Below are 25,795 nucleotides of genomic sequence, written 5' to 3'. Positions count from 1 at the left end.
TTAACTGCCAGCTGAAATGGTGTAACTAATAAACTGCACATTGATTGCGCACTGCTTGTAACAGTCCCTACTGCCTATATTCTAATTTTATTTATTAATTTTTTAATCCAAAACCAATTCATTTACAAACATTTTTCACGCATTTATTTATTTAGTTGTTTTTTGAGGGTGGTTATTTTATTTTATTCTTATTTTTTAGAATCCTACTCTTTCAAAGACAGACTTTTGTCAGCATTTTGAGGGCATTATGCTACCTCAGGGAGCCATGAGCACCTTTAAATTAAAATACAGACTGTCTTGCTTTGCATTGCTATGTTTTTCCCATAAACGCTACAAAAATACATATCTATAAATAAGTGCAAAAACTTGAACTAAGCAACAAATGCTGTTACAGGTGTACAGTAGCTGGCTGCTGAGTTGAAGTAAATGAGGTTGTGTGCACTGCCCCTTTAAGAATGTAGTCAAAACAAAGCGTGGACTGGCCGGCCGCACGGAAGTGGTTTTGTTTCGGTGGTGAGCCACAATAATATATGAGAAATGAGAGGTGCTACGTTATTAAAACACAACTAGGTCTCCTAAAAGTTTTTGTTTTGTATTTCTTCAAGAATATTTTATTTTTCATTATTTTTTTTATATCGCTCGAACTAAACGAGAGATAGCTAGTTAGCTTTTTTTTAAGCTAGCTTTATTATCGCAAGCAACCATGCCTTCCTACAATGAACTAAGGAAAACCAACTACTTCTACTACTTCATCAAATTTACCTTAAATATCTACTCAATGCTCTTCTCGGTAAGTTTCTGGTCCAAAAATTAATGTCAGCCTTGGTAGTAAGTTCATTTGCGCTGCAACAGTGTCTGCTAACTCAAGACCCTAAGCATCCAGTATCATCGCCAAGACATCATTCCAAAGATCATTGAAAACACTGGTGTTTCAATATATACCACCTGCTGTAGGGTCATGTGTATTTTGTAGCATATAACTTAAGCCATATTGCAAAAATACACAATCTACTATGGAATTCGGCATATATCACTGAACAAAGATAAATGGTCTTTGAACTGTAATTTGAATGGAAATCACTGATTTTCCTTGTACACTAGCTAAATTCCACCTACATATGGGGCACAGCTTCAGATTGGATATATGTGTGATCAAACTGAAAGAAACCGTATTGAGTTCGATAGCACACTTTCCACATTTACTAAAATATTATAATTATTAGGAATTTAAGAGTTTCTAATCACTACTTTGTGTTGGGAAATGTAGAATTAAATTGGGTGTGTTTTTCCAATGGCTTTCGGTTTGGAATTGTCTGGATACTAGCTAGCTGGTTACGTCTGCGGAAAGACATTTTCCCATAAGGCCCCATGTATCGTCCCAAAGCATAACCTGTTATAACACCTGCCTTTTAAATAAGACATTCATTCCTCAATTTGGCATTAAAACAATACACCGGGGGCTCGGACTAACAAACAGCATCGTGGTGCAGGGCGTTGGATCCAGTTAAAGGTACGATGACGTGAGTAAATAATACGCCGACAGAAAGTCCGGCGCCGCTGATAGATGCTAATTCTTTTACTTATTATAATTCCTAATAATACATCGTATCATTTTTGTAATGCAGGTTAAATCCAGAAATTGTGTTTTATTCATGTTCATTCGATTATCTTTATTTAATCATCGCGGTTGTACAAATAGTTTAATGTACATAATAACATTATTACACACAGATTATTTAGTTTATTACTTTAAGGTGAAGGAAGGTGAGCAAACAGAAACAGATTTCTTTGACTCCTAACTAGCCCAGTAGATAAATTGACTAATTTAAATTTTATCAATGTAAACACTGACATAAAGTTTCATTAGGATGGTCACACTTATGCAAAGGTGACATCAAAATCTGACATTTCATTATTGCATGTCCAGCTCTGTTTTAGTAAGTTGCACTTAACCATTTAACTTTAGTTTTAGCTGCAGAAGTTCTCTATCCCTGCAGGAATTTTGGCAGCTTAATGAACAATCTGCTTGAATTTTCTCGTGTTATTCCTTCATAAAGTGGCTGGTGATAATTAAGGATCTGGCAACCACTTAAAATGCTGGAAGAGTCCATGAATGTCTTGCAAGGGCATTAAGAAGTAAAGATGAGTCATTCTTAGCATGTGTTTTTTTTCCCCTGCCTCCCGGCATCCATAACCCCTCCTCAATATCATTTTGAATTCCAGAACGAATGTTAGAGTAATGTTCAGTTTGCACCACAGCCAGCTATATATAAGCTATAAGCTTAACTTGTTTCCATTAGCACTGCAAACTGACGTTCATCTAGTCAGCCTTCACCTATGTCTCTCTCTTAATGCTTAATTATTAATTATTACAGTCAAACACGCACAGAATTGTGTGAATGTGTCACTGTTTTTGGCCCCCTCACAACCCAATGTGGTTTTGGGGGTTTGTGACCCATTTGTGTTAACTCTCTTATCTTCTTTACTTCTGTGAGAAAGGTTAGCACTGATATTGGAAATAAGCCAGATGTACAGGATCTGCCAGTGCTTTATAGATGGTTGTGAATTGTAATTGGAGCTGAAGTAGATGGACCCTACTCTTAAAGCAGATTGCCTCTGTTTCCAAATGAAAATCAATAACAGGGAAGCAACTACGGGTTGGTCCTTCCCTTTTTCTACCACTTCCATTAGTTAAGCAACCCTCTATTTTTCTCATATGTCAGCAGAAAGTAACAAGTAACTAATGAAACTGTCTGGACACCAAAGTGTAAAGCAAGGGTGTGACTATGGACCTGGGGTTGTTTGTTATTATGTAATGATGATCATTATGTTTCACCAGCATACATTTTTGCCCCTTTTTCTGTGCCCCTTACAATCCTTTCACATTTTCTTGCTTTTATCCAACATTATGTGAGCAACGAGGGCAGCTCCAGCCCATTTAGGGGTTTGTTTACAAGAAACCAAAGCTTCTGAATCTGTACATTTAATAAACTGGGAGATTATTTACTTTAGATTTTATCTATAAAGGTCATATCTCTTAGGAACGATTCCTAAATCAGCCATACAAGAGAATTTAAGCAGTAAAATGAGGCCATCATCACTGATATTGCGTAATGCAGATTGAAAATGTCTGAAGGGAGCATTTCCAGCTTTGTGTTACTGCAGCAACAATGTAATTCTGCTCTCATTTGATTTGATTTGATTGCACAGAGGGACAAAACAAACTGAACGCAGGCTAAAAGATGCTCCAGTGTTTTTGCTGTCCCTGTAGGATTGGTGGTGTTGTTTATCCAAACTTAAAATACACTGGCTAATCTCTGCTTTTAATTAGGGTTCGAAGTCTGAAGGGCTGGTATTTGTTAGTATTTGCTGTGAGCTGGGATGGTATAGAAGAAATGAAACACGATGGCACGGTGGGTTAGAACTGTTACCTCACAGTAAGATCGTCGACCAGGTCAACTTTTCCCAGTGAACCCCGCTATAGCTACCTTCTCTGTTTCGGCCCACTTGTCAGCCACTCAACATTTAGCAATCAATTACGTCATCTACTTCAGCAACCCACACTCAGGATCTTGGAGGACTGCACAGGAGCACATCTCGGATCTCCCCATGCGTCCCCCCCTCTTTGTCCGTATGCAGACGGACACATTTGCGGGACTGTAAATCCCGCTTAAATGTGAACGGTTCTCTGTCTTTCTGTGTTTGTCCTGTGACAGAATAGCAAGATCTATGAAGCTTTTCACCCTATGATAGCTGAGATAGGCTCCAGCCCCCTGTTAAGGATAAGCAGAAGAGAATGGATGGATGAATTGATGAAAAGCGAGCCTAAATAGGCACACGGTGCTGTAATTGAGGCCTAAAAATTCAACAATCAAAAGTAATGCAAAGGACATTTTAAATTACCTTAAAATTTCACCCAGAAGTTTTATTCAACATGCTTGACAAAAAACCCCAAAACTTTCTCTTGCACTCTTTCTTGGTTTTAATTAGAATTAGAATACTTTATTAATCCCTAAGGAAATTGTTTGGTTACAGTTGCTCCAAGACAATAACAGTAACAAACTGAACTAAATTAAATAATATAATATATTACAAAGTTTACAAAATATAAGAAATAGCTCTAATATTTTCAAAAAGCTCAATTACAAATATCCATAATATTGCAGAGGTGAAATATACAGACTGACATTTTACTCTACCTGTAAAACTTTGTTATTTTACTGTAGAGCATGTTCAGAAGGGTTTAACTGTTGCACTGTGTACTGTGCATTAGATGGAGGAGTTGTGCAGGGAGCCACAGGCAGGAATGATTTCCTGTGTAGTTCAGTGGTGCATCTCAGTCTCTCACTGAATGTGCTCCAGTGACCAGCCAGCACGTCATGGAGTGGGTGGGAAGTATTGTCCAGCATTGTCCTTATTGTGGACATCCGCCTCTTAAACACCAGACACATAACATTAATCATGTAATTAAATAATTAATTAACATTAATTATGTATGTATTGCAGTCACTTCTTTGATTTTGACTGCGTCAGCACCATATTAGGTATACAGCATTGTCCGACTGAGTGATACAACTTTGCTCTAAGTGATAAAGACTGGCAAGAAACCTAGCATAGATTGAGGTTCAGCAGGTCATTACTCATAACTCAAAGTTTCTTTGTGTGATCTTGATTAAACTCATTAAAGACCAGTGCAATCTTGTACATGCACGGTGCTCAGCTGTGTGAAGCCTGAAACCTCTCGCTTCCGATCGCAACTTAAAATTTGAGCTATTGCGCTGCTTCCTCCTTTTAAGTGTAAAATGGTTTGGGCTTATAAATTGCCAATTGTGACTTCACTTTCTTTCATTTTCTGTGTAACGTCAGTGAGTGGGTATATTGCAGTTGACATAGTGGTGCAGTAGTTGGCTGGCTGTGGCCTTGCATGTTGCATGTTCTCTCTGTGCCTGTATGGGTTCTCTCCAGCTTCCTCCCACAGAAGGAGGCGTGGGCTGATAGTGTACGATTGTGTGTCCTCTGTGTTAACACTGTCGTGGTCTGGCGGCCTGTCCAGAGTGTACCCAGCTGCTCGCCCAATGACAGCTGTGACAGGCTCGAGCCCCCACTATGACCTAAGTTGGATGGACAGATATATGAATTTTGAGTGGTCTGGAGCCTCATCCTGGCTGAGAAGTAACACATTCACCTAACAATAATTTGTTAGTCTGGCCTCAAGTAAACTGTGACAGTAGAAATTATGTGGAAGTGACCTTTGCTGAACTATTAAAGATACTTTTTTAAAGAGGGATTTGTATCACCTCTCAATTAAATGTCTAAGTCAGCCTTTAAGCAGGCAGGGTAAATTGTTTGCATGCTAAAGCTTTTTTACCCACATAAGAGAAGCATACCAGTCAAATTCATATCAAGTTTTTGTTTGTTCCTTTTCATTTTCAACAAACTGCTTTTAGTTTCCATTTAGTAGCTCAGCCTTGTCTATTGGCTTTGGCATTTCTTCTTAGACAGTTTTGACTAAAAGGGCATCTTAATTCTGAAAAATATTAAAGCAAGTGTTGAAGCAGGAAATTTAGACTTTTAAGTCCTTTAAAGTTGTCAGTCTGTACTACTCACCAAGCAGTATCACAGTAAATATACAGGTAAATATAAAGTTTTTTGATGTAAGATGTAAGATTTTCTGACGTATTCATCGCATGACCTCCCTCCGATTCTGTTTCTCTGTCTGTCCAGCTGATGGGTCTTTGTGTACTGTGCGTGGGAGTGTATGCTGAAGTGGAAAGGCAGAAGAATCGAACCCTGGAGGGTCTTTTCCTGGCTCCTGCCGTGGTGCTCATCCTGCTGGGCTTGGTCATGTTCACTGTGTCAGTTGTGGGCATGGTTGGATCCCTCCGGGACAATAAGACCCTGCTACACATGGTAAGGGAGATGGAGGCAGACAGGTGGGGGATGTGTCTTGCAGGTACTGCTCATTTTCTTGCTTCATATTTCCTGGAATCTAATAAAGTTTCACTTTGCGGGCTCCCAGTTCAAAATAATCCTGGTTTATCTTATACTGGGCCTTGGTGCTCTGCATCCATTCAGGTGTTTAATATGAGCGCCTACCATCCTGTATATGACAGAAAATAAGAAGAAGCATGAATGGATGAGGTTAATTGTAATGATAAACAGTTGTTGTCAGAAGTTTATATGCACTCATCATGGGCATGAATGTCATGGTAATTTATGGTTTTTAATTATTATTTTTTTAACTGTTCTTTTTGAGAAATGACAAACCATATCGACAGTTTGTGGACTAAGCCAGCTCCTTATCAGGAAACCAGCCAGTTTGAATGAATTCTACCAAGAAGAATGGTCAAATATCCAGTCAGAATTATGCCAGAAGCTTGTTGATGTAAAAGCATCTGGTCAAGGTGCAACTTGCTAATGGACATTTCACTAAAAATATTAGTGAGCGTGTATATATTTGAGCCTTGAGTGGAAATCAAAAACAAATTCAAATGTGTGCGCACACTTCTTGTTTTTCAAAGCCAGAAAAAATGTATGCTGTACAATCATTCCACCCTGGAAAAAGAACAGTTCAAAGAATTCATTAAAAATTCAGACGATCATGACCGTGATGAGTGTATACAAACATCTGACCATGACTGTATTTTATATTTACCATATCTGTGTTGATGCTATTCTTTTTGATACAGAATAATGTATTCATGTTTATGTTTGTGTTGATAATTTTGTAAACTTGACATTTGGTTTCAGAATGAAACGGGTAATGCAAAGTAAAACATTTATTTAAACATGTTTCTGGATATATTCATGCACAAATTGCCACATTCATCAAACCGCATAAAAATGAGTTCACAGCCATTTAAACCACTGATCACTCTTTACTCCTTAAATTCAGCACAGCTCGTGGTTTGACAGTAGTAGGAAGAAAAAAACTCAAAGGGAGCAGGGAAATGTTTTTTGTGTTTGCTGTGTAACAATCTAATTAGCTATAGCTAAATAACTTAAATTAAAAGGGGGATTAAAAGTTGGCAATAAAAAAAATGTAATGCCTCTGTTTATACTGTGATGAAAAGAACTAATTTTATATCGTGAAAGACATGAAGTTAATGGGGAAATATAAATTATGTTCCCCTCAACTGGTATTTGCTTCTCTTTATAGCAACCCAATTTTACCAAGTTCTTTTGTTTTTTGTTTAACTCTGTTTCCAAAAAACTGAAGAATTAATTGAAGATTTAATGACAGTTTTACTAAAGCAGTGTGCCTGTTCTTAAGTGTTTTCTGTTAAAACAGACACTAATCTAAAGCTTACATTTGAGCCAATCAGTACATGCTTAAGCCAAATTGTATAGTAGCAGAACATCTGCAGATTTGTGTATTGTTCAAATAAATAACCAAAAATACTTTAAATACTGGAGGACCGGGTTCAAATCAACAATATCATTAAGCTTAATAGTAATAATGTCAGTGACCTAATAAACTGAAAGTCTGAACTCTTACAATCTATTAATAATTTACAACAGAATTACAGAGAGGCCATTCCTCACTTATAAATGATCTTTGAACAAGTGTTTATCACAGCTTTCAGATAATGCACAAACAACTCAACAGCCCAGTTCATTTTTGTCAATCATCAAGTTAAAGAAGTAAAATGAGTTAGCTGGCCCTGTTTGTGACGAGACAGTTCTGGAAGCATGCCACGGAAAAGCCGGGGGTGTATATACTTATACTTGTTATATACTTATAACAAAATTAAATTAACAAATAATTCCAATTAGCTTTGAACTTTTTTCAGTTTCTGTATGACAGCAGGTCTTGGCTGTTCAGTGTTGGTGGGTTTTTAGCCTGAAATCTGAAACGGGTCCATTATGCTGTGCATCTTTGTGTTGAGCAACTGAACTGAGCACATTTTGCTCGATTACAGAATTAAATTTATTCTTGGTTTTAAAAAATAATAGATCTAGTTTGTTTTCTTAGTTTGTCAGCACACCATTACCCATTATATACTTTTATGCTGTGTAACTCTTTTTTTCTTCTTCTTCCACAGTTCCTTTGTGTTCTCTGTGTCTTGCTGCTTCTCCAGGCAATTGCTCTCGCCACAGCTCTGATCTTTGAAAAAAAGGTAAACATCTCATGTCCTCTGTGCATCTATTGCAGTCTACTCAGTCCACGGTGCAGTGTTTTTTGCATGGTTTTCAGTCCCTTCAATATTTTGTTTCCTCATCAGTCTGAATACAAAACTCAAAACTGATGAGCCAAAATGGAGAGTTTGGAATTGCTTATTTCTTAGAAATGGAAGGCTGGAATTACCTCATTTATATTTGTATTCAGGCCCTTTGTTATGATACTCATGGTTGTGCATGCTATACTGCATCCTGCTTCTGGTAAAGGTCCTTAAGATGCTAAAGCTCAAAGCAATATGCCTAATTGAATTCACTGGACGTGATTACCAGAAGCACACTCCTGCCTACAGATGGTCAGACAGTTGATGGAATTTCAGATGGAAAACCAAATTACGAAGTTGAGAGAACTGTCTGTTGACCTAGTTGATGAATCTCCTACAATCCACAGATCTGGGAAAGGATGCATGAAGGTTTCTGGGCCATTGCAAGTTGTAAAATACAGTGATTTGAAGTGTTTCGGTTCATAGTGCCTGGAACCACAGGCACTACATGGCGGTGGCAGCATCATGCTCTGGCCATATTCTTCTGCAACAGGTTCAAAATTGTCAGAATAAAGTAAAAGATGAATGCAGGAAGAGATAATAATAAAATTTAATTAAATAAATAATATATACTTTGTTAATCCTGTTGGGATTTTGTTGATATTTAACAATCCCCATAGGAAATTACTCCTCTGCATTTAACCCATTCACTCAGTGAAGCAGTGGGCAGCCACCAGCCACCAGTCCAGCGCCCGGGGAGCAGTATGTGAGGATGGTACCTTGCTCAGGAGTACTCAGGGTAGCCATTCAGTGGATTCAAACCCCCCGACCTTTCGATCACTCTATACTATGCTAGCCCTGCCGAGATGGTGCAATCCTAAAGGAAAGTGTTTTCCAGTGTTCTTGTTCTTCTGAGGGGAAACGGTCTCCATGTTAACAATGGTTTAATGCAGCGGTCCCCAACCCCCGGGCCTCGGACCGGTACCGGTCCGTGAGTCGTTTGGTACCGGGCCGCGAGAGTTGAGGCTCAGGTGTGAAATGTATGGTTTTCAGGGTTTTTATCGGTTTTCAGCGTTATTTTGTTATCGTTTTTATCGTTAACTCTGTTTTCCTGGGTCTTTTCACGTGTGTTATGAATAAATCTTCTTTTTTTGGTACCGGTACTAGTTTTATTTTGTTGTATTTATCCGCGACACCTTAAAGGCCGGTCCGTGAAAATAATGTCGGGCATAAACCGGTCCGTGGCACCAAAAAGGTTGGGGACCGCTGGTTTAATGCTCTCGAGTAGCACAGTCCTGATATGAACCTAGTAGAATATCACTGGACAAGCCTGAAAATTGCTGTACACTGACACTCCCCTACCAAGCTGGGTAAGTGTGAACAATTCTGCCAACAAGACGACCTTTAAGAAGAAAGATGCCTGAGGGCGCGGGTTTAGTTCAGTGCCTGGAGCGGGCAACCACATGCCATACAGCTGATAGCGGCTGGCCCGGGTTAGAGCTCTCTCTGCTCCTGCTTTCCTGTCCTCTCTTCACTGTGTCTATCAAATTAAGCTGAAAAAGGCCAAAAATATTTTTTTTTTTTAAAAAAAAGAAGAAGGAGGAGGACAGGTAAAATACAGGTGTGTCAGCTGATACAATCAATCCCCAAAAGACCTGTAGATATCATGCAGCTGCAGGTGCTTTCATAAGGTGCTTTTAATTTTTTATAAGTATTCAGACTCTTCACTTAGTGCTTAGTAAGTAAAGCCTGTTTTTCTGAAGAAGAACAAGTGTGAAAATGAACTGAATCCATTTTAAAATGAGCCTAAAATATAACAAAATATAGAAAACTTTGAAGGATCAGAAAACCTTCTGAGTGTACTGAACATTACTCCCAGTCAGAACTATAATCAGCTCTGGTCAGCCCATTATTTCTTCGGTGTACTTTATGATTGCCATTATTTATAACCATGACCCCTTCTCCTCTGCGTTTCTCCCTCTGTGTCATCTAGACGTCTGCCTTGTTTCAGAGCACTATACGAGAAGGAATTAAACACTACTACGATGATCTCGACTTCAAAAACATCTTGGACTACGTGCAGCAAAAGGTAGTGATGCATTAGAAAATGTTGACAGACAGTGCGTCTTTTTGTGAAATACTTTTCTATACAGGTGCCGTAGCTGACTGATGAGCCAATGGAATAATAGGATGTGGGCTATACCATCTAGAGGTTATCTAGACAACTTTTTAAGTATTTCATGTGCTTGAGTGTGTTTGCAGACTGTGTCTAAAGTCTCACTCAGTGATCTGCCAGTGGATAGCCAGAGTAATTGTCTCATTATTATAGTATATTAAGCTCCACCTTAATAGGAGACGGTCTCGTGCTAGTTCACCCTTCAGAAGTGCATGCTCAAACACAGTTTGTACATGAAGTAGTTCACACTCACAGGAATTTTTAGAGGTTTTAGGGGTTATGAACTATTCTTTTTCAGCAGGGCTGAGATGTACCACCCGTCCTGCTCACCACATTCTACTTTCTGAAAAAGAAAGTCCTTAATTTGACACATAGAGTGAGATTGAGTGCTCCCAAGTGCAAGTGGGATATCCAGGGAGTGAGCTCTGATATTAGTACAAGATGTGATCAAAACGTTAGGAGACTGTTTCTGCTGCATACAAATGTAGTATGGTACGGCTGTGGGCAGGAACCAAACACAGACAATAACTGTGCAGAATTAGGAATCTGTGTGGTGTGGCACAGTAAACATCATGGCCTGTGTACTGCTGCACAGCGTGACTGCTTCATAGGGAATGACAGCCAAATTTAAACGAGTTCAGTTGTTTGCTTTTTATAGGTACTGCACTTAGATTGCACCTATTGTCAGCTCTGCTGACCTAACACTCTTCAGATACAGGATATTTATTTATTGAACTTTAAAGATCGGCTGAAAAGGACATTTAAGCTTTCAGTGTCTACTCAGGAATGATATGTTGCCTCTTAACTATCACAGCGTTTTCAAAGGCTTTCTATCGAGGGACTTTTTCATCAGTGGAGAGCACAGTAAATCCTGCTCCTGCTTGCCTGTCCTCCTGTCTTATCTGTGTGCTGTCTTGTGTAACAGCATGCAGCTGTGCCCAGGTGATTGCAGAAATGGAGATGTCCTTTGTCAAGGGGAGAATTTTCTCCTTGAAGTGCTTTAAAATGATAGCCTTTAACTGATTGCCAGAAACTCTCCTGTCTTTACATGACCACTTCATTTCTACTGCATTGCCACAGTGACATTTCTGTAGGAGGTGGATATACAGGCACCGCTTTGAATTAGGCACTCTTTTGTTTTGTTATTGCTTCATGCTTGGCTCCTAACAGCCTTTTTCCTTTACCCTCATTTATTTCCCAGTTTTCATGTTGTGGAGGAGATGAGTATAAAGACTGGAAAGTCAACCAGTACCATTTCTGCAATGGTACTGGTCCACTAGCATGTGGGGTTCCATACACATGTTGTATTCGCCACAAGGTGAGTTCAAACAACACACATACACAGACGATACAAACATGGTATGGAAGCTGTTATTAAAACCATGATGTTTCTGGTGCTGGTTAGGGATTTATTTACACCTAGAGTCCAGTCCATTGTAATTCTGATAATTGAGAGCAAAATCCGTTGTTACCTTTCAGTTTCAATGCTGGTCAAACAAAACAATTTTTTTTAAAAAGGAAGAAGAGCAGGTAAGATAAATCAGCTCACAGAAAATTCAATCATTTGAACATCTGAACCATTAGCTCGACATGAGCCCATGTAAGGGAGTCAAATTTAGAAATGTCTTTAAGCTTCTTCTTTTTTTTTAATCAAAGAGTCTAATTTATAGCTTAACACTATAGCTAGACACTGTATAAAATATAACCGGGGACATCGGGATTACATTAGCAGACATATGTTATTAGTTTTCCTCTGCTGTTAGTGAGTTTACAGTTCCCAGACACCATAAAAGAGGAAAGAAGACGCAGGAAAATTTGTACTTAAATATCTAAATGTTTACTTCAGCTGCTGTTGATGTTAATTATGGATCATGATCAGATGACTCTTTCTTTACACTGAGACTAACCAAGTTAGAATAATCGGCGTTTGATTGAACATCTGCCCTCTTTACTGGAGATATGGAAATAGTTTAATGCTTTAATGCTGTACATTTATGTTCCCATGCTTACCAGATAATTGTATGTGTGAGGCTATGACTTTTGATGCTAACTCACCGTCAGTGAAAAGTGATTTGCTGCTTACTCCTTTGCTTGCAGCTACAGGCATTTGAAGTCCTCCGGAAGTTAGAGAGCTTAGCTTGCAGCTAAAGCAGAAACTTAGGTTTGAACTACTTGTTTTTCAGACAGATGTATGGCTATATGGGCATATGAACAACACAAAGTTTGTGTATGTTTGGTTATTTCAAAGGCCTCAAATGGCTCTTTAACCTCCTAAGACCCGAACTCTTCCACGGCATGCATTTTTAATTTCTCTTTGATATTTGGGCTGATTGGGACCCGATGAATGTAAAAACAAAGAATTACCAGATTTTTTTTTTTTTACCTAATTTTTGTTTCTAAGAAAAATGAGAGCCACATATGACGATGTTCGTTTAAAATTTCGATAGAACAGTAGCAGTATAATGTTCTCGTAAGTGGATATCAGGCCCTTGTAGAGTTAAATTGAGTATTTTGTCTAAATAACCCAAAATGTGATGTCCACATATGTGGACGCCAGGTCCTAGGAGGTTAAACCAGCCTCGCAGACATTCTGTCTATGGTGGGAACACATTTTAGAGCCACTTCAGCCCTCTAATTGGCAAATACTGATATCTTGTGGCCAGGAAAGAGTGATGTCATCAGTGATATTACCTTGACCTGCTGCTCTGTCTGATTATCTCTGTCCTGCTCATACATGTCCACAAATTCTCATCAGGGTAGCGATGGCCTGTGCTTTATCAAAGAAAGAAGGGGGGATTTTATCTCCACAACCCATTCGTAATTGATTTTGTGAGAGAAAAACATCATCCAGCTAACAGGAAATAGGGTGTGAATCAAAGGTATGAGCCTTTGGATGATTTCTTTCTCTAAGGGAAATGTTGGTCACTTGCGGCCACCTTCCATCTCCCATATGCCGAGTATCATTCTTGCTCTTGTGCTCAAAGCACTGATAGCGTCTCTGGAAGCAGCGGAGTGTGCTGAAGAAATTAATGACAGTTATCCAGCTCTCTCTCTCTCTTCACACACACACACACACACACACACACACACACACACACACACAGAGCAGAGATAGAAGAGTTGCTTATGAAGGCTGAACGTTGGCTATGTTTGTGCCATTATCAGTTCCTATCTGTCATGGCTGCAGCCTTTTTGCCAAGGCCTGAGTTTACGCTCTAGTTGGCAGGGGACAGGAGCAACCCCCCTGTGAGGAGCTTCAGTCTACATGGTGGTGTCTCTGGTCACCGTGGCTCAGCTTAAATCTTGTTTCTGACTCTAGACATCTTTGCTCTTTGCACAGACGGAAGACGTCATCAACACCCTGTGTGGTTACCAGACTCTGGATAAACAGGTAGGAACAACATAATAACTTTTATCACATGGTTTTTCTATCTGTGGATCATAACATCAACATTTTTGGAGATCTCATATATACGGGTCAACACAACCACCATGTAACTGAGGGCAAGCCTCACCTTCTGATGAACAAACGTATATTGAAGTAGATGTTGTTGTTTTTCTGTTCAAACGCTGTTTCGTAATACCGACATCTTGATCTTCTGTCAAGTAATATGACATCTACAGTGAATCTTGCAGTCCTGCAGCTGCTTTTTTTGACAGCCTTACTCTGTCCAATCCTGTCAATGTTTGACTTCTGTAGGTGACTAAATGTAATTTGATCTCCTCTCAACACCGCTGTCCAAATCTGTCTTTCCTTTAATGTGGAGATCTACATACAAACAAATCTGTCTGAACACACACACACACACACACACACTGAAAGATACGTGAGGAATTCAACTTTAATGTGTTCCTCATATATTACTTGAGTAACCCCCTTTTTTTTCTTTACCTGACATTAGTATGATGTAGTATTGTGGAAATGCTAATACTGTAAGAATGCATTTATTTTAATGGCTGTCAACCATCTTGTATTCAGTTGACTTTTCATTTGTATTACTTTATATCTACTTTTATAATATCTACTTTTTAATTGTGACTGCAGAAAGTGACTTCTACCTCACACCAGTCAGCCACAGCATTAAAACCACCTGCATGATGTTGCATGGGCAACACCTCTGCCAATGATCCTCTGACTGTCTGTTGTGTTTGGCACTGGAGCAATGGCAACAGAATTCTTGTGGGTTTTAGGGTGGGGCATCAGGCTTGTTCCAGCACATTCCACGGAGGCTTGACTAGATCAGGATCTGATGATTTCTATTGGTCGGGTCAATGCCTTGAACTCTCTATTGGGTTCCTTGAACTCTTCCTTCCACAAGCCACTGCTATCAGGGAGCACCGTTTGTATGGAGTGTGTTTGGCTTGTACCAGTGTTTTTGTTGGTGTTCATGTAAAACATACATTCACACAAGTGACCCCAGCTGGTCACTGCATTGTAAAGAGATCAATGTTAAACTCTTAACCTGTCTGTGGTTTTAATGTTGCGGCTAATTAGTGTTACAGTTTTGTACTTTGTCGAAATTCTCTACTTCTGTTTATTTTTAGCGGCAGCTCAGTTTGACTTTGAAAATGAAACTGTCTTGTTGTTGTTGTCTTCGTCTGGTCTGTGTATCAGCGTGAAACCCTGCATGAGCTGATCCATGTGCGAGGCTGCATCCACGCAGTCAACCTCTGGATGAGTGACAACATTGGAAAAACCGTTGGACTCTGCTGTGCCATTGGGCTGCCACAGGTAATTAAAAACTCGAGGCACCGACTCACTGAAACGCGACTCTTTTTTTAAACTATTTGCACTTCTTCCGCGGAATCCTGTTATCAAAACTGTAAGCCATCACTTACTCTGACGGTTAGGTACATTTGCTTTTAAATTTTCCTGACTGGGAAAGAGTACCTTTTCTCCTGCCAGAAAAAAAAATAGGATTTGTTTTTTCAGTAAAGCCTAAGTTAACCTTCACCTGCTTCCTTCAGTAGGCACAATTGTGACAGTCTCACTGATTAATAATGTTTAATAAATATGAGGTTATGGACAGACGGCAGGACACAAACTGTCCTGTGGATGAATTTAGATTTCATACAACCTCTACAGAGGAATATTGTGCATCATGGAAACAGAAAGTAACTCTGGAAGTTGTACATAAGAGTCTGTGTACATGTGACAGCACACTGAGACTTTCTGTACAGAAACATTAGTGTAGTTTTTTTTTAATGCATATTTATTTCAGCACGGTGGCACGGTGGTTAGCACTGTTGCCGCACAGCAAGAAGGTCCTGAGTTCAATTCCACCATCAGGCCAGGGTCTTTCTGTGTGGAGTTTGCATGTTCTCCCCGTGTTGCGTGGGTTCTCTCTGGGTACTCTGGCTCCTCCCACCGTCCAAAGACATGCAGCTTGTGGGGATAGGTTAATTGATTAATCTAAATTGTCACTAGGTGTGAATGTGCGAGTGAATGTGAGTGTGAATGGTTGTCTGTCCCTATGTGTTAGCCCTGCGACAGACTGGCGACCTGTCCAGGGTGTACCCCGCCTTTCGCCCTATGACAGCTGGGATAGGCTCCAGCGCCCCCCGCGACCCTGAAAAGGATAAGCGGAAGCGAATGGATGGATGGATATTTATTTCTTGTTTTAAATCGTTAATCACAGAGCGTACATCAGGCTATTTTTAATTTGTAGTTCTTTGGATTCATTATAAGGTTATAATAGGAAATTCTTAACAGCAGAGTTTAATGCTGTGTCTTCTGTGGAGACCTCATGACGCCGCTCCCACTGATGACTGGGGAAAAAATGAATATTTAGAGGAAACAGATTAACGTACGGATATTTAGTGAGTGTGGATGTTGTTGTTTTTGTTTTCATAGTCTCTATTGTAATAAAATGTGTCCACTGCAGTGGTGGTTGTTAGCTATGTTACCACATTTATATCTTCTCTTTGTTGTGACAAAAGTAAAATACTCATCATACATTGTGTCACAATACAATATTTCTGGACCACTTGTTTTATAGCTTGGCCTTTTGCTTACACAGCGCAGACTTTCAGCTTTTATTTGAGGGTCTTCACCAAACCGTGACAATAACCATAGAGATGCTGCTTTTCTACACAGTCCCCTGCTTTCAGCTTCCAAAATATAATTGAACAAGTTGACATAATTATGCTGCACGGTTCTGATCATAAACTATGGCATTTTTTGTGTGTCATTGTGTCACTGCTTAATCTTAGTGTCCCTGGTCCAAAGAATCCTGCTGCAGTATTGCTCTGGCTTTTCCGATTTCTTTTTGCAAATTGTAACCTGGCTTCGCTGTTTCTTGCTTTTTTGCATCTTGCGGTGAACCCTCCGTGTGTCCCCTCACAAAGTAGTCTCCTTTTGCCAAATGTGGATAATTGTATGTCTGTCTCCTTGAAACTGCAGTGCACTCTGATATCGTTATTTTTATTTAATAGAACGTTGTCATTTTTGGATAAAATACACATTTTCAAATTAATTGCACAGGTTTAAGATCACAGGTGACTTCCCCACACTGGTGCTATAATGAACATTCTCCTACACATTCATACATTACATCAAGCAACACTAACTATATGTTGATGCCTGATTTATTCATTTGTTGTGTGGGTTCAAAGTGATGTTTCATTCAACTCTGCATAAACTGATACTAATGAATCATTTATTTAATTTGTGGTCTCCTGCAACCTCTAATGGTTAATCTGCATGTGCGATGCCAGGTGGCCTTCTGGGAGGACTTTCTCTGTTTGGAAGCAGCTGAAGCTGATCAAGTGTTGGGAATCTAGCAAGCACCCAGTTTTGTTTGTTGATTTTCATGCTGAATTCTAAATTTATCTCTGATCTGACTTGATTTTTAGGAAAGATTAGCTACTTCTATCCTGTTACAGCTGGATATAATTTTTATAATACAATGCATTCCAACATATCCATTTTAGAGGGCGCTCTACTGCTGCCCTGCTATTGTATTGCAGGGCCGGCATTCACATGGCTCTCTTCACAGCAGAGTAGTGGCCGAAGCTCCAAAAGGAAATTATGAATGGAATTTTTCTGTTACCACTGTGAGTGTTTCTCTGCCAAACTGTGCCGGCAGCTCGCATTAACAGAGTCCACTGTTGTGAGTTCAGCACATGAAAGAGCAGCTCTGGCACCAACGTGCAGAACAAATCTTCTGCATTATTGCTGCTGCTTTACTGCCATCAGCAAAAACCCTGACTAGTTCACATACCAACACTGGCATTGTGTAGTGTATAGAACGAAACTATGTCCACTAATCCACTAATTGGAAGATGGCTGTTTTGATCCACCTCCTCCAGTCAGCATGTCAACTGCCCTTAGGCAACTGAAATAATCTGTTTCAAATGATTACTGAGCATTTAAATATGTAGGAAAAAGCACTGTGTGTGTGTGAGAGAGAGAGAGCGAGGGAGAGTGTGGGTGAATGTGCTCAGTGCTTTTTACTGAATAGAAAAGCGCTATAGTACAAGTCTGTCCACCAGCTTCTTAAAGAAAAGGTAAAATAAGTGACAGCAAAGAATTTGCATGGATGAGTAGCATTTTCTTCTTCTAACTTCCATACCCAGCCCCAATAGCCGCATGTCTTTGGACTGTGGCAGGTAGACGGAGAGAGAACATGCAAACTCCACACAGAAAGGCCCTGGCCTGATGGTGGAGTCGGACATTAGCAACAGTGCTAACCACCGTGCTGCCCTATGACAGCTGTGATAGGCTCCACCCCCCCTGTGACCCTGATAAGGAAAAGCAGAAGAGAATGGATGGTTGAACTTCCTTACTGAATCCAACCTCAAACCTAAACTGAAAATCTGTTTCAATAATAGAGTACTGTGGAAAAAGTATAGGTCCCATTCCTGATTTTTTTAGAGGTTTTTCTTTTTGCATATTTGTCACACCCTGTGTGAAAAAAAAGTGACCTTAAACCTAATAAATGGTTGTGCCCCCGTTAGCACCAATAACTGCTATCAGATATTTCACATCACTGAGGAGAAATTCTGCCCCACTTGTCTTTGTACTTTAAAAAAAAATTCAGCTGCATTGTAGGTTTTTTCAGCATGAAGAGCCTGCTTAAGGTCATGCCAAAGCATCTCATTCTCATTGAAGTCTGGACTTTGATTAGGGAAGTGAAACATCCAAAGGTGGACTTGTTGGTATTTTGGATCAGTGTCCTGCTGCATAACATGAGTGTCCTTGAGCTTCAGAGTATGAACTTTCAGGATTTTCTGGTTGAGACCAGAATTTATGATTGTTTGAATGTTAGTGTGATGTTCTTTTTATCTTTTTATCAAATGCTGTGTTACTTTTATGCCAGGTAGAGTTGGAAAGTGTGTTTTACCCTCAATAAATTAAATTGTAATTTAAAAACTGACTTTTGGACAAAATTAAGAAATCGGGAAAGGGGCAAATACTATTCGACAGCACTGTTTGTTGACTTGGTGCCAAATAAATGACAAAGATGAAAAAGATGCTTAGAGCAGAGTATTGCCTTAACATCTTGCTTATTGTGGAGGATGAGATGGGGTGAGACAGAACGACTTGTCTTCAAAACACGTTTTTTGTTTTAGTTGAAGTCGGGGTCTATGCAGCAAATTAGAGTCGTTGGGCAGAGAAGCATGAATCCTCAATATATCGAACCTTAGCTTGGCATGATTTAAGATACCTGCGCGTAAGAAGCACATGGGAGTTGTTAGTAGTTCTCAAATGCTTTTTGCATGATTGATCAGCCTTGTTGATAAATGCATTGCACACAGAAAATCGATTTTTGATGATACATCAGTTTGGGGTTTTTGTTGTTGTTGTTGGGGGGGGGGGGTTGTTTTTTATCTTGGACTCCACTAGAGTAGCTTTGGATGATTCACAGTGCAAAATAATCTTGATCTTATTTTAGGCCCTCAGGTTGTCCTCTGGAAAACAAGGGAAAACACTAGATCCCCCTTGAAAAAATTATCATAACAAATATTTGATAAATTTTTCATGATTAGCAACTCAGATGAGTACTGACAAGATGACTGTGTCTTGATCATCTTCCTGCAGCTGCTGGGTATCGTCCTGAGCTGCATCTTCTGGAACCTTCTGGTGGAGATGAGCGAGTCAGCTGACATGGTGGACTTCAAACTGAAGAAGTTTAATTACAGCGAGTTGGACCTGGCTGGTGCCGGATGGTGCATGTGCCTGCCCAGGGACGGTGGCTACCTGCCCGTCCCAGTCGTAGAGCCTGAACGTGACCCCATTGATATTCACCTGGAGAAGCTCAAGAAGCAGCCGCTTCGTACACACTCTCAGCTCCAAAAACTGCAGCAGTCCAGATCTGCCACTGGCCTGGATGAAGTAGACGTTGGCCGCAAGCATAAAAGGGAACACTGAATGGTCCTTTTTATTTTTTAATTATCATTATTATTTTGACCTGTCATGCCTTTTGGGAGGTTTTTTTGCCTTTTTTTCTGTCACTGTAGAGTAATTTTGTTTGTTGGAATTGTGTTGCACTACTTGATAACTGAAACTTTCTGTAACTTGATCAAACGAAATTTGGTCAGTTAAAGTGACTAAATGTACTTTGACACTTTGTGGGTGAATTTGTTTACAACAACATGTGAGAGAACAACATGCAACAGGAACCTTTTTTACATTTCTTTTGTTTGTGTCTGTTGATCTTCAATGATTTGTGGCACTAAATCATATTTAATTTAATTTGTATAGCCTTTGAAAATGAACTACAGGATGTCTTCATGTGCTAAAGCTTACCTCAGGCTATTTTGAAAATAGCCCAGTAGTCAGAGCACAGTGTGGTGTATAAATTATAAAACCTTGAAAAAATGTTTGTTTTTGGTTTTGTTTGTTTGTTTTAAAAGTGTTGGAGAAATAGGAGTAGCCAAGTATGTCTTGCGTGTAGCGTCTGTGACGGATGTATAGAGTTTGTGTATTATTTGATTTTATTATGATTTCTATTTAATTTTGTGAAGTCGGTGTACATTGTAAGACTGATAGTTGTGGAATAACATGGAATGCATGTTTTGTACTGTATATAAAGTAAGTTTAAAGCGGGGTCGCGGGAGACAACAAAAAAACTCAGTTTGTGTTACACGTGAATTATACTTCTACATCCCAACTACGTCATAACTTGTGCAATAACCAGAATCCCATTTTAACCATGCGCTGTAACTTTCTACGTAACCCAACGGGAACCTCGTGAGAAGTCTAACTACACGTCAGGTCGACGCATGCCGCAACGACTTGAATGGCGTGGAAGTTTTCAGTGTAGGTATAAAGGGAGTTTCCGTTTACTACACAAGTTAAGACTTTAGTTTCCTGCAGAATTCTTAATCAAGCTTTTGGCTCTCAGTGGGAGGGGGAGGGGGGTCCATCTACTCCATGTTTTTCAACTAATCTTTTTATTCCTCCCATCTTTTAAAGGAACAACTTTAAAGGGATTATCCAGACTACTAATCCAGTGGGCCAACAACTCTGACAGTGGCAGTTTTTGTATCTGTGCAGTGCACTGTTTTGAGCTTTCCCTCAGCTCCTGCTTGTATCAAAACTACTGTTCATTTCAATAAAGCTGAATTTATGTACTGATCTTTTTAATTCTTTTTTTCTCAGGGCTGTTTGCATATGAACAGAATAAAGAATAAAATGCTCTTATGACCTCCAAAGGGAATTATTTGACAACAGCAGCATTTCTCTCAAAACATTGCTGAAACTTTTTCCAGAAAATTGAGGGGGTAAAGCAACAATAAATGACTTGCCAGAAATCCGAGTAAGTGCTTGGATTTCTATGTGTGGCGTCTTCTTTAAAAAGTATCCTAGCCCTAAACTCTAACTCTGTGCTATCAGAATATCAAATGCTTGACTTGAAAATTGTTCTCTAGTTTTGGTACTGAATGGACAGTGCCAAGCTTATATTAGACCTCAGAGGGAAAAAACCACTCTGCATGTAGGTATATCGACCTAAGCTCAAAGATCCTGTTGGGGCAGGATGTATTTTAAAGGTGTCTGAACTCCAAAACTGGCTTTTTGGCTGCCATATTAGAACTTTGGAGTCCAATGGAGGCCAACCTGTATCCATAAAGTATCCTAACTAATAGACATATAACATGCTAGAGTTTTGTGCACCAAAGTTGGAGCAGAGTTTTTTTTAAACATGCTGCACCTCACAGGAGGTCATAATATTTATCATCCGTGGTTCATTCAAATGCACTGACTCGCCAAAAAAAGTCAAGAAGTCCGGTTCAGTGTAGTTATTTGACAGGGGTCACCACATCATCGACTGACTTACTTTTGGAGCCAGACACTTTGACAGTGGCTTCATCTTCCCTAGCCTTCAGGACCTGGATGGCTTGCCGCCCCCCCCGACCCCGATTCCAAAACCTCTGAAAATGCACTGAAAGACAACAAGAGGCCAGAAGACCAGAGAGAAACAAAAGTGTGGATCATTGGGTCCAGCTACATCAGATGAGACGAGGGTGAAGAAAAAGAGACTTTTGGAGAAAATTTTGGACTTAATGCCAAAGTCCAGTGGTTTGGCAAAGGAGGAATGCGCTGGTGGGGAGTCCTTCCTCATTTTTATGAGGACCTATCCACACAGAGTCCACCTGACATACTGGTAATCCATGCTGGGGGCAATGATTTGGGACTCTTTTCTGCTTATAAACTTTCTTCTGTCATTGAGAAGGAATTGCTGCAACTGTACACAGAGTTTTCCTCAATGACACTTGCATATTCATCCATCAACGAGCGTCAAGTGTGGAGTTATGGAAATCCAGGCAAAATCAATAAGGACAGGAAGATTGTGAATGCCAGCATTAGAAAGGCTGTCGACCGCTTTGATGGAGTGATTATTGAGCATCCTCGCATCAGGTTTTTCAACAACTCAATTTTTTTACCCGACGGAGTTCATTTCACCAAGAAAGGAAATGAACTGTTTCTGACAAGCATCCGCTCGGCCATCCAGAAAAGTCTTCAGTCAACTCACTGAAAACTGACTTGAGGCATTTCTTTCACAGTCCAAAAAAACCATATGTTGTTCATTTTAGGCAATGTGAGCAACATATAGCTAATGTGTGCTCTCATTTTTCTTTCCTTTTGCCTCTCACCCCCCAACCAGTCATGACAGATGGCTGCCCCTTTCTTAGCCTGGTTCTGTCAAATGTTTCTTCCTGTTAAAAGGGAGTTTTCCTTTCCACAGTTGCCCAGTGCTTGCTATTAAAGGGGATCATTTGATTGTTGGGGTTGATAGTTTAGAATTTAATTGGCTTAAACCAATAAACATAAAACTTCAGGTGAGAGGTTCACATAGTAGGGAGCACTACAAAAATTACAAATAAAAAATAAAGAAAAGAATTTTTGAAAAAGATCTCTTACTGCTTTGTTTAGTTACTTAAATGAACACTGTATTTTTTTTTTGTCATAGAAGAATAAGAATATTAATATGAATATGAACACTAAGGCGTTCCCAGGCCAGCCGAGAGATATAATCTCTCCAGCCTGTCCTGCATCTATTTTATGAACAAATATTAGTAGGCTGAAGCCTTTTACTTCAGCTGTGATTGTTTTTGTTATTAAGATATATATTAATATTCTTTTTTAAAGATGTGGGTTTGTTTTTCCAGCTTCATTAACAGTTGTTTTTTCAGAGATCAGATGTCCTCACATCTTCAGCAGTAACGTTAATCCATATTGCACAGATAAAGAATATCAGCAAAATTACTGGTTTTACTTTTGATATTTTGCCAGTAAAACAGTTTTGTCTCCTGAGGTCTTTTCATTCAAATCGCTGCCATTCCTCATTGTTCCCTATCATAAATCCATCACTGGATCACACCCAATTGCTACCACAATAATCATGTTTAAGGTTGTGAGCTGGTTCCTGATTTGTGTTTTCGTTAAATAAAAGACATCATCTGCACAAATGAATGCAGAAAAACTTCATCAGAAAACAGAACACTAAGTGTCTGATGCTAAAATACCACAAATGTTCCCTCCTATAACAAAAATTAAAAACTAAGGATTATTTACAGTATCATATTTTTATCAGATGTTCTTATTAGTTTGTGTAAGAATTATTAAACTGCATAGTGACAACCAAAAAAACTGGTTCACTCACACCTTAGACCGATGTTGGACAACATGCCTTCCTCTAATGTTAAGTCAGTCTTTGCATTTCTTCCAGGTAACTCCCACAGGTGTGACATGATGATTAAATCTTGGATGTGTAATCTGTCGTGTGTACTATGTGCTCTCCAGAAAGATAAATTCTTGGTTTTTTTTAAATATAAGTTGAGGTCTTTCATGTCTCTTTAACAAAAAACAAAAAATCCCCATTCAAAAATTTCTCATCTATATGATGGTGTGTGTGTGTGTGTGTGTGTGCGCGCGCGCGCGTGTCTTCAGTCATGTCACAGAAAACAGACTTGAGGCATCATAAACTATAAACTAGAATATGAAATTGTGGCGTGGGTGTGGTCTCTGGCCGGCTGCAGAGGAGGTGTGACGCAGTGAGCTCCTGGGGTGGCGCAGGGGCGGGGTGAACAGGTGTGCTGGGATGTGAGTGTGATTATGTCTCTTTATATGTTTACAGTGACAGTCGGAGGGGGGGAGAGCGGACATGACGGCAGAACGGGAGTGTCTGTGTCCCTGTAAAAACAGAAACCACAGTGTAATCACATTCAAAAATAAAGTAGTGCTGTCATTACGTCCGTGTCCTGTCTATGCTTAACGGATCCAACATTACAGAAATCAATGCAAATTCAAAAAACCAGTGTTAGGTTGAACTTATTAAAAGCCTTAAAACAATTAAAGCCTTCAAATAATGTTTCATCAGCGTGTCTCTCACTCCTAACTGCCTCAGCAACACAAAGAGGCTGATTTTTTATATAGAGTGTATCTGTAAAGTTTGTAAGTGCGCTTTACTTGTTCCCCATTTTGTTACCACACTGGGGGCACATGTTCACCATCATGCAGCAAACCTTCACCATCTTATCCAGAAGGGTCACCTCTTCACCCTCACATGGAAGAAGTAATCGGATTGGCATGATGGTATGTAGCATGTGGTTTGAAGCAGGGATTTCAGAGTGCCCCATGTGTAGCGTTGGAACCCAGTCACAATGTGTTTCATCCATTTCATAGGCTGGTTTGCCTGCAATAATGCCAAGCAATTAGCAACTCTATAAATAGAAGGTAGTTCTGCAAAATCCCTCGTTACAATGGTTGTTCTAATTTGCTATGACCCCAGAGTGCATTGAAAATAAAATTAAACCGGTTATAAAGAGTAATATGAACTTATATAGAACTTACCTGAATATATAGAACTGGATATAAGCACGTCTAACAGCTCCTATCCAGGCTAAACGCCTTCTTTTGGTAACATCCAACACATAAGCTCCCTCATGATGCTTCCAGGTGAGGAAACAATGAAAAGAGAGCCCATTTTCAAGCCTATTGCCTTGCCGGTAGTCCAATCTAACATTCCAGCCGACCACACAGCATGCATTTGTTTGGCCTGCTAATATGGCGCCTCGACCAAAAATCATGGCCACGCCCCATATATATATACATATATATGGGGCGTGGCCAGGATTTTTGGTATATACATATATATATATATATATATATATATATATACATATATATATATATATATATATACATATACATATATATATATACATATATATATATATATATATATATATATATATATATATATATATATATATATATATATATTAGGGGTGCAACGATACACAAAATTCACGGTTCGGTTCGGTTCGATACTTTGGTGTCACGGTTCGATATTTTTTCGATACAAAAAAAATGTTCATGCATTTTTAATTTGTCATTTATTAAAATTATAAATATATATTTTAACTCAAAAGTACAGTTTTTAAATTTAACCCTAACCCTTGTGCGTGTTTTTTATTTTGACAGCGAATGCGCACCTGCGGACCACTTATGTGCAGCCCTGGTTATTTAGCTTGTCATATTGCAGCCACAGAAATTATTTTGTCCATGAAACCATAAAGCTGCACTTTCTTTTTGCCTTATAGTCTGATTTGTCATAACTTCTCCGTTTTGTGGTAAGCTTTTCTTTGGCTGTCACTTCTTCACCCTGACCTGTCTTGTTTGGCTCAGCAGAACTGAAATGCTTTTACACACGGACTCACATAAGCTCAGCGATTCTCTGCGCGATCAACCTCTCACATGTTTAAGCTTGCTGCGGGAGATTTCACTTGTCATGTTTGCATAGTAAGCTAACGATTAATAAGACGATGTCAGAGGAATTGGTGCACAAATTATCATCACTCACAGATCAGTGCTGTCGCTCTCTATACACAGTTCGCACGATTGCAAAGTGAAAGCAAAAAAACAAGCGCAAATTCAAACGCGATTTCAATATGTCACATATTGACAGTGGCTCACCGATGCCAATGACATAATTACCCAGCTACATTT

The 25,795-nt window shown here is 39.4% G+C and overlaps 1 protein-coding gene across 5 annotated transcripts in view; it reads left to right on the top strand.

Moving 5' to 3' along the window:
- Nucleotides 1–20,920, top strand: part of LOC309718798 (tetraspanin-15) — a 51,523-nt gene extending 30,603 nt beyond the window's left edge. For 2 of the 5 annotated variants that reach the window (XM_082554368.1, XM_082554367.1), the window contains exons 2-8: nucleotides 5,725–5,910; nucleotides 8,046–8,120; nucleotides 10,156–10,251; nucleotides 11,540–11,656; nucleotides 13,679–13,729; nucleotides 14,954–15,070; nucleotides 19,382–20,920. In XM_082554368.1, the coding sequence (XP_082410494.1) occupies nucleotides 5,728–5,910; nucleotides 8,046–8,120; nucleotides 10,156–10,251; nucleotides 11,540–11,656; nucleotides 13,679–13,729; nucleotides 14,954–15,070; nucleotides 19,382–19,711 (969 nt within the window). In that variant the 5' untranslated portion in view covers nucleotides 5,725–5,727 and the 3' untranslated portion in view covers nucleotides 19,712–20,920. Of the gene's footprint in view, nucleotides 1–251; nucleotides 791–5,407; nucleotides 5,634–5,724; nucleotides 5,911–8,045; nucleotides 8,121–10,155; nucleotides 10,252–11,539; nucleotides 11,657–13,678; nucleotides 13,730–14,953; nucleotides 15,071–19,381 lie in introns of those variants that run through there. The other 3 variants (XR_014280073.1, XM_082554366.1, XM_082554369.1) reach the window with 3 other exon arrangements.
- Nucleotides 20,921–25,795: the final 4,875 nt, after the last annotated feature.

The sequence above is a fragment of the Aulonocara stuartgranti genome, assembly GCF_965226115.1.
Source record: "Aulonocara stuartgranti genome assembly, chromosome: 12".
Classification (NCBI taxonomy): domain Eukaryota; kingdom Metazoa; phylum Chordata; class Actinopteri; order Cichliformes; family Cichlidae; genus Aulonocara; species Aulonocara stuartgranti.
This window is presented reverse-complemented; position numbering and strand designations above follow the sequence as displayed.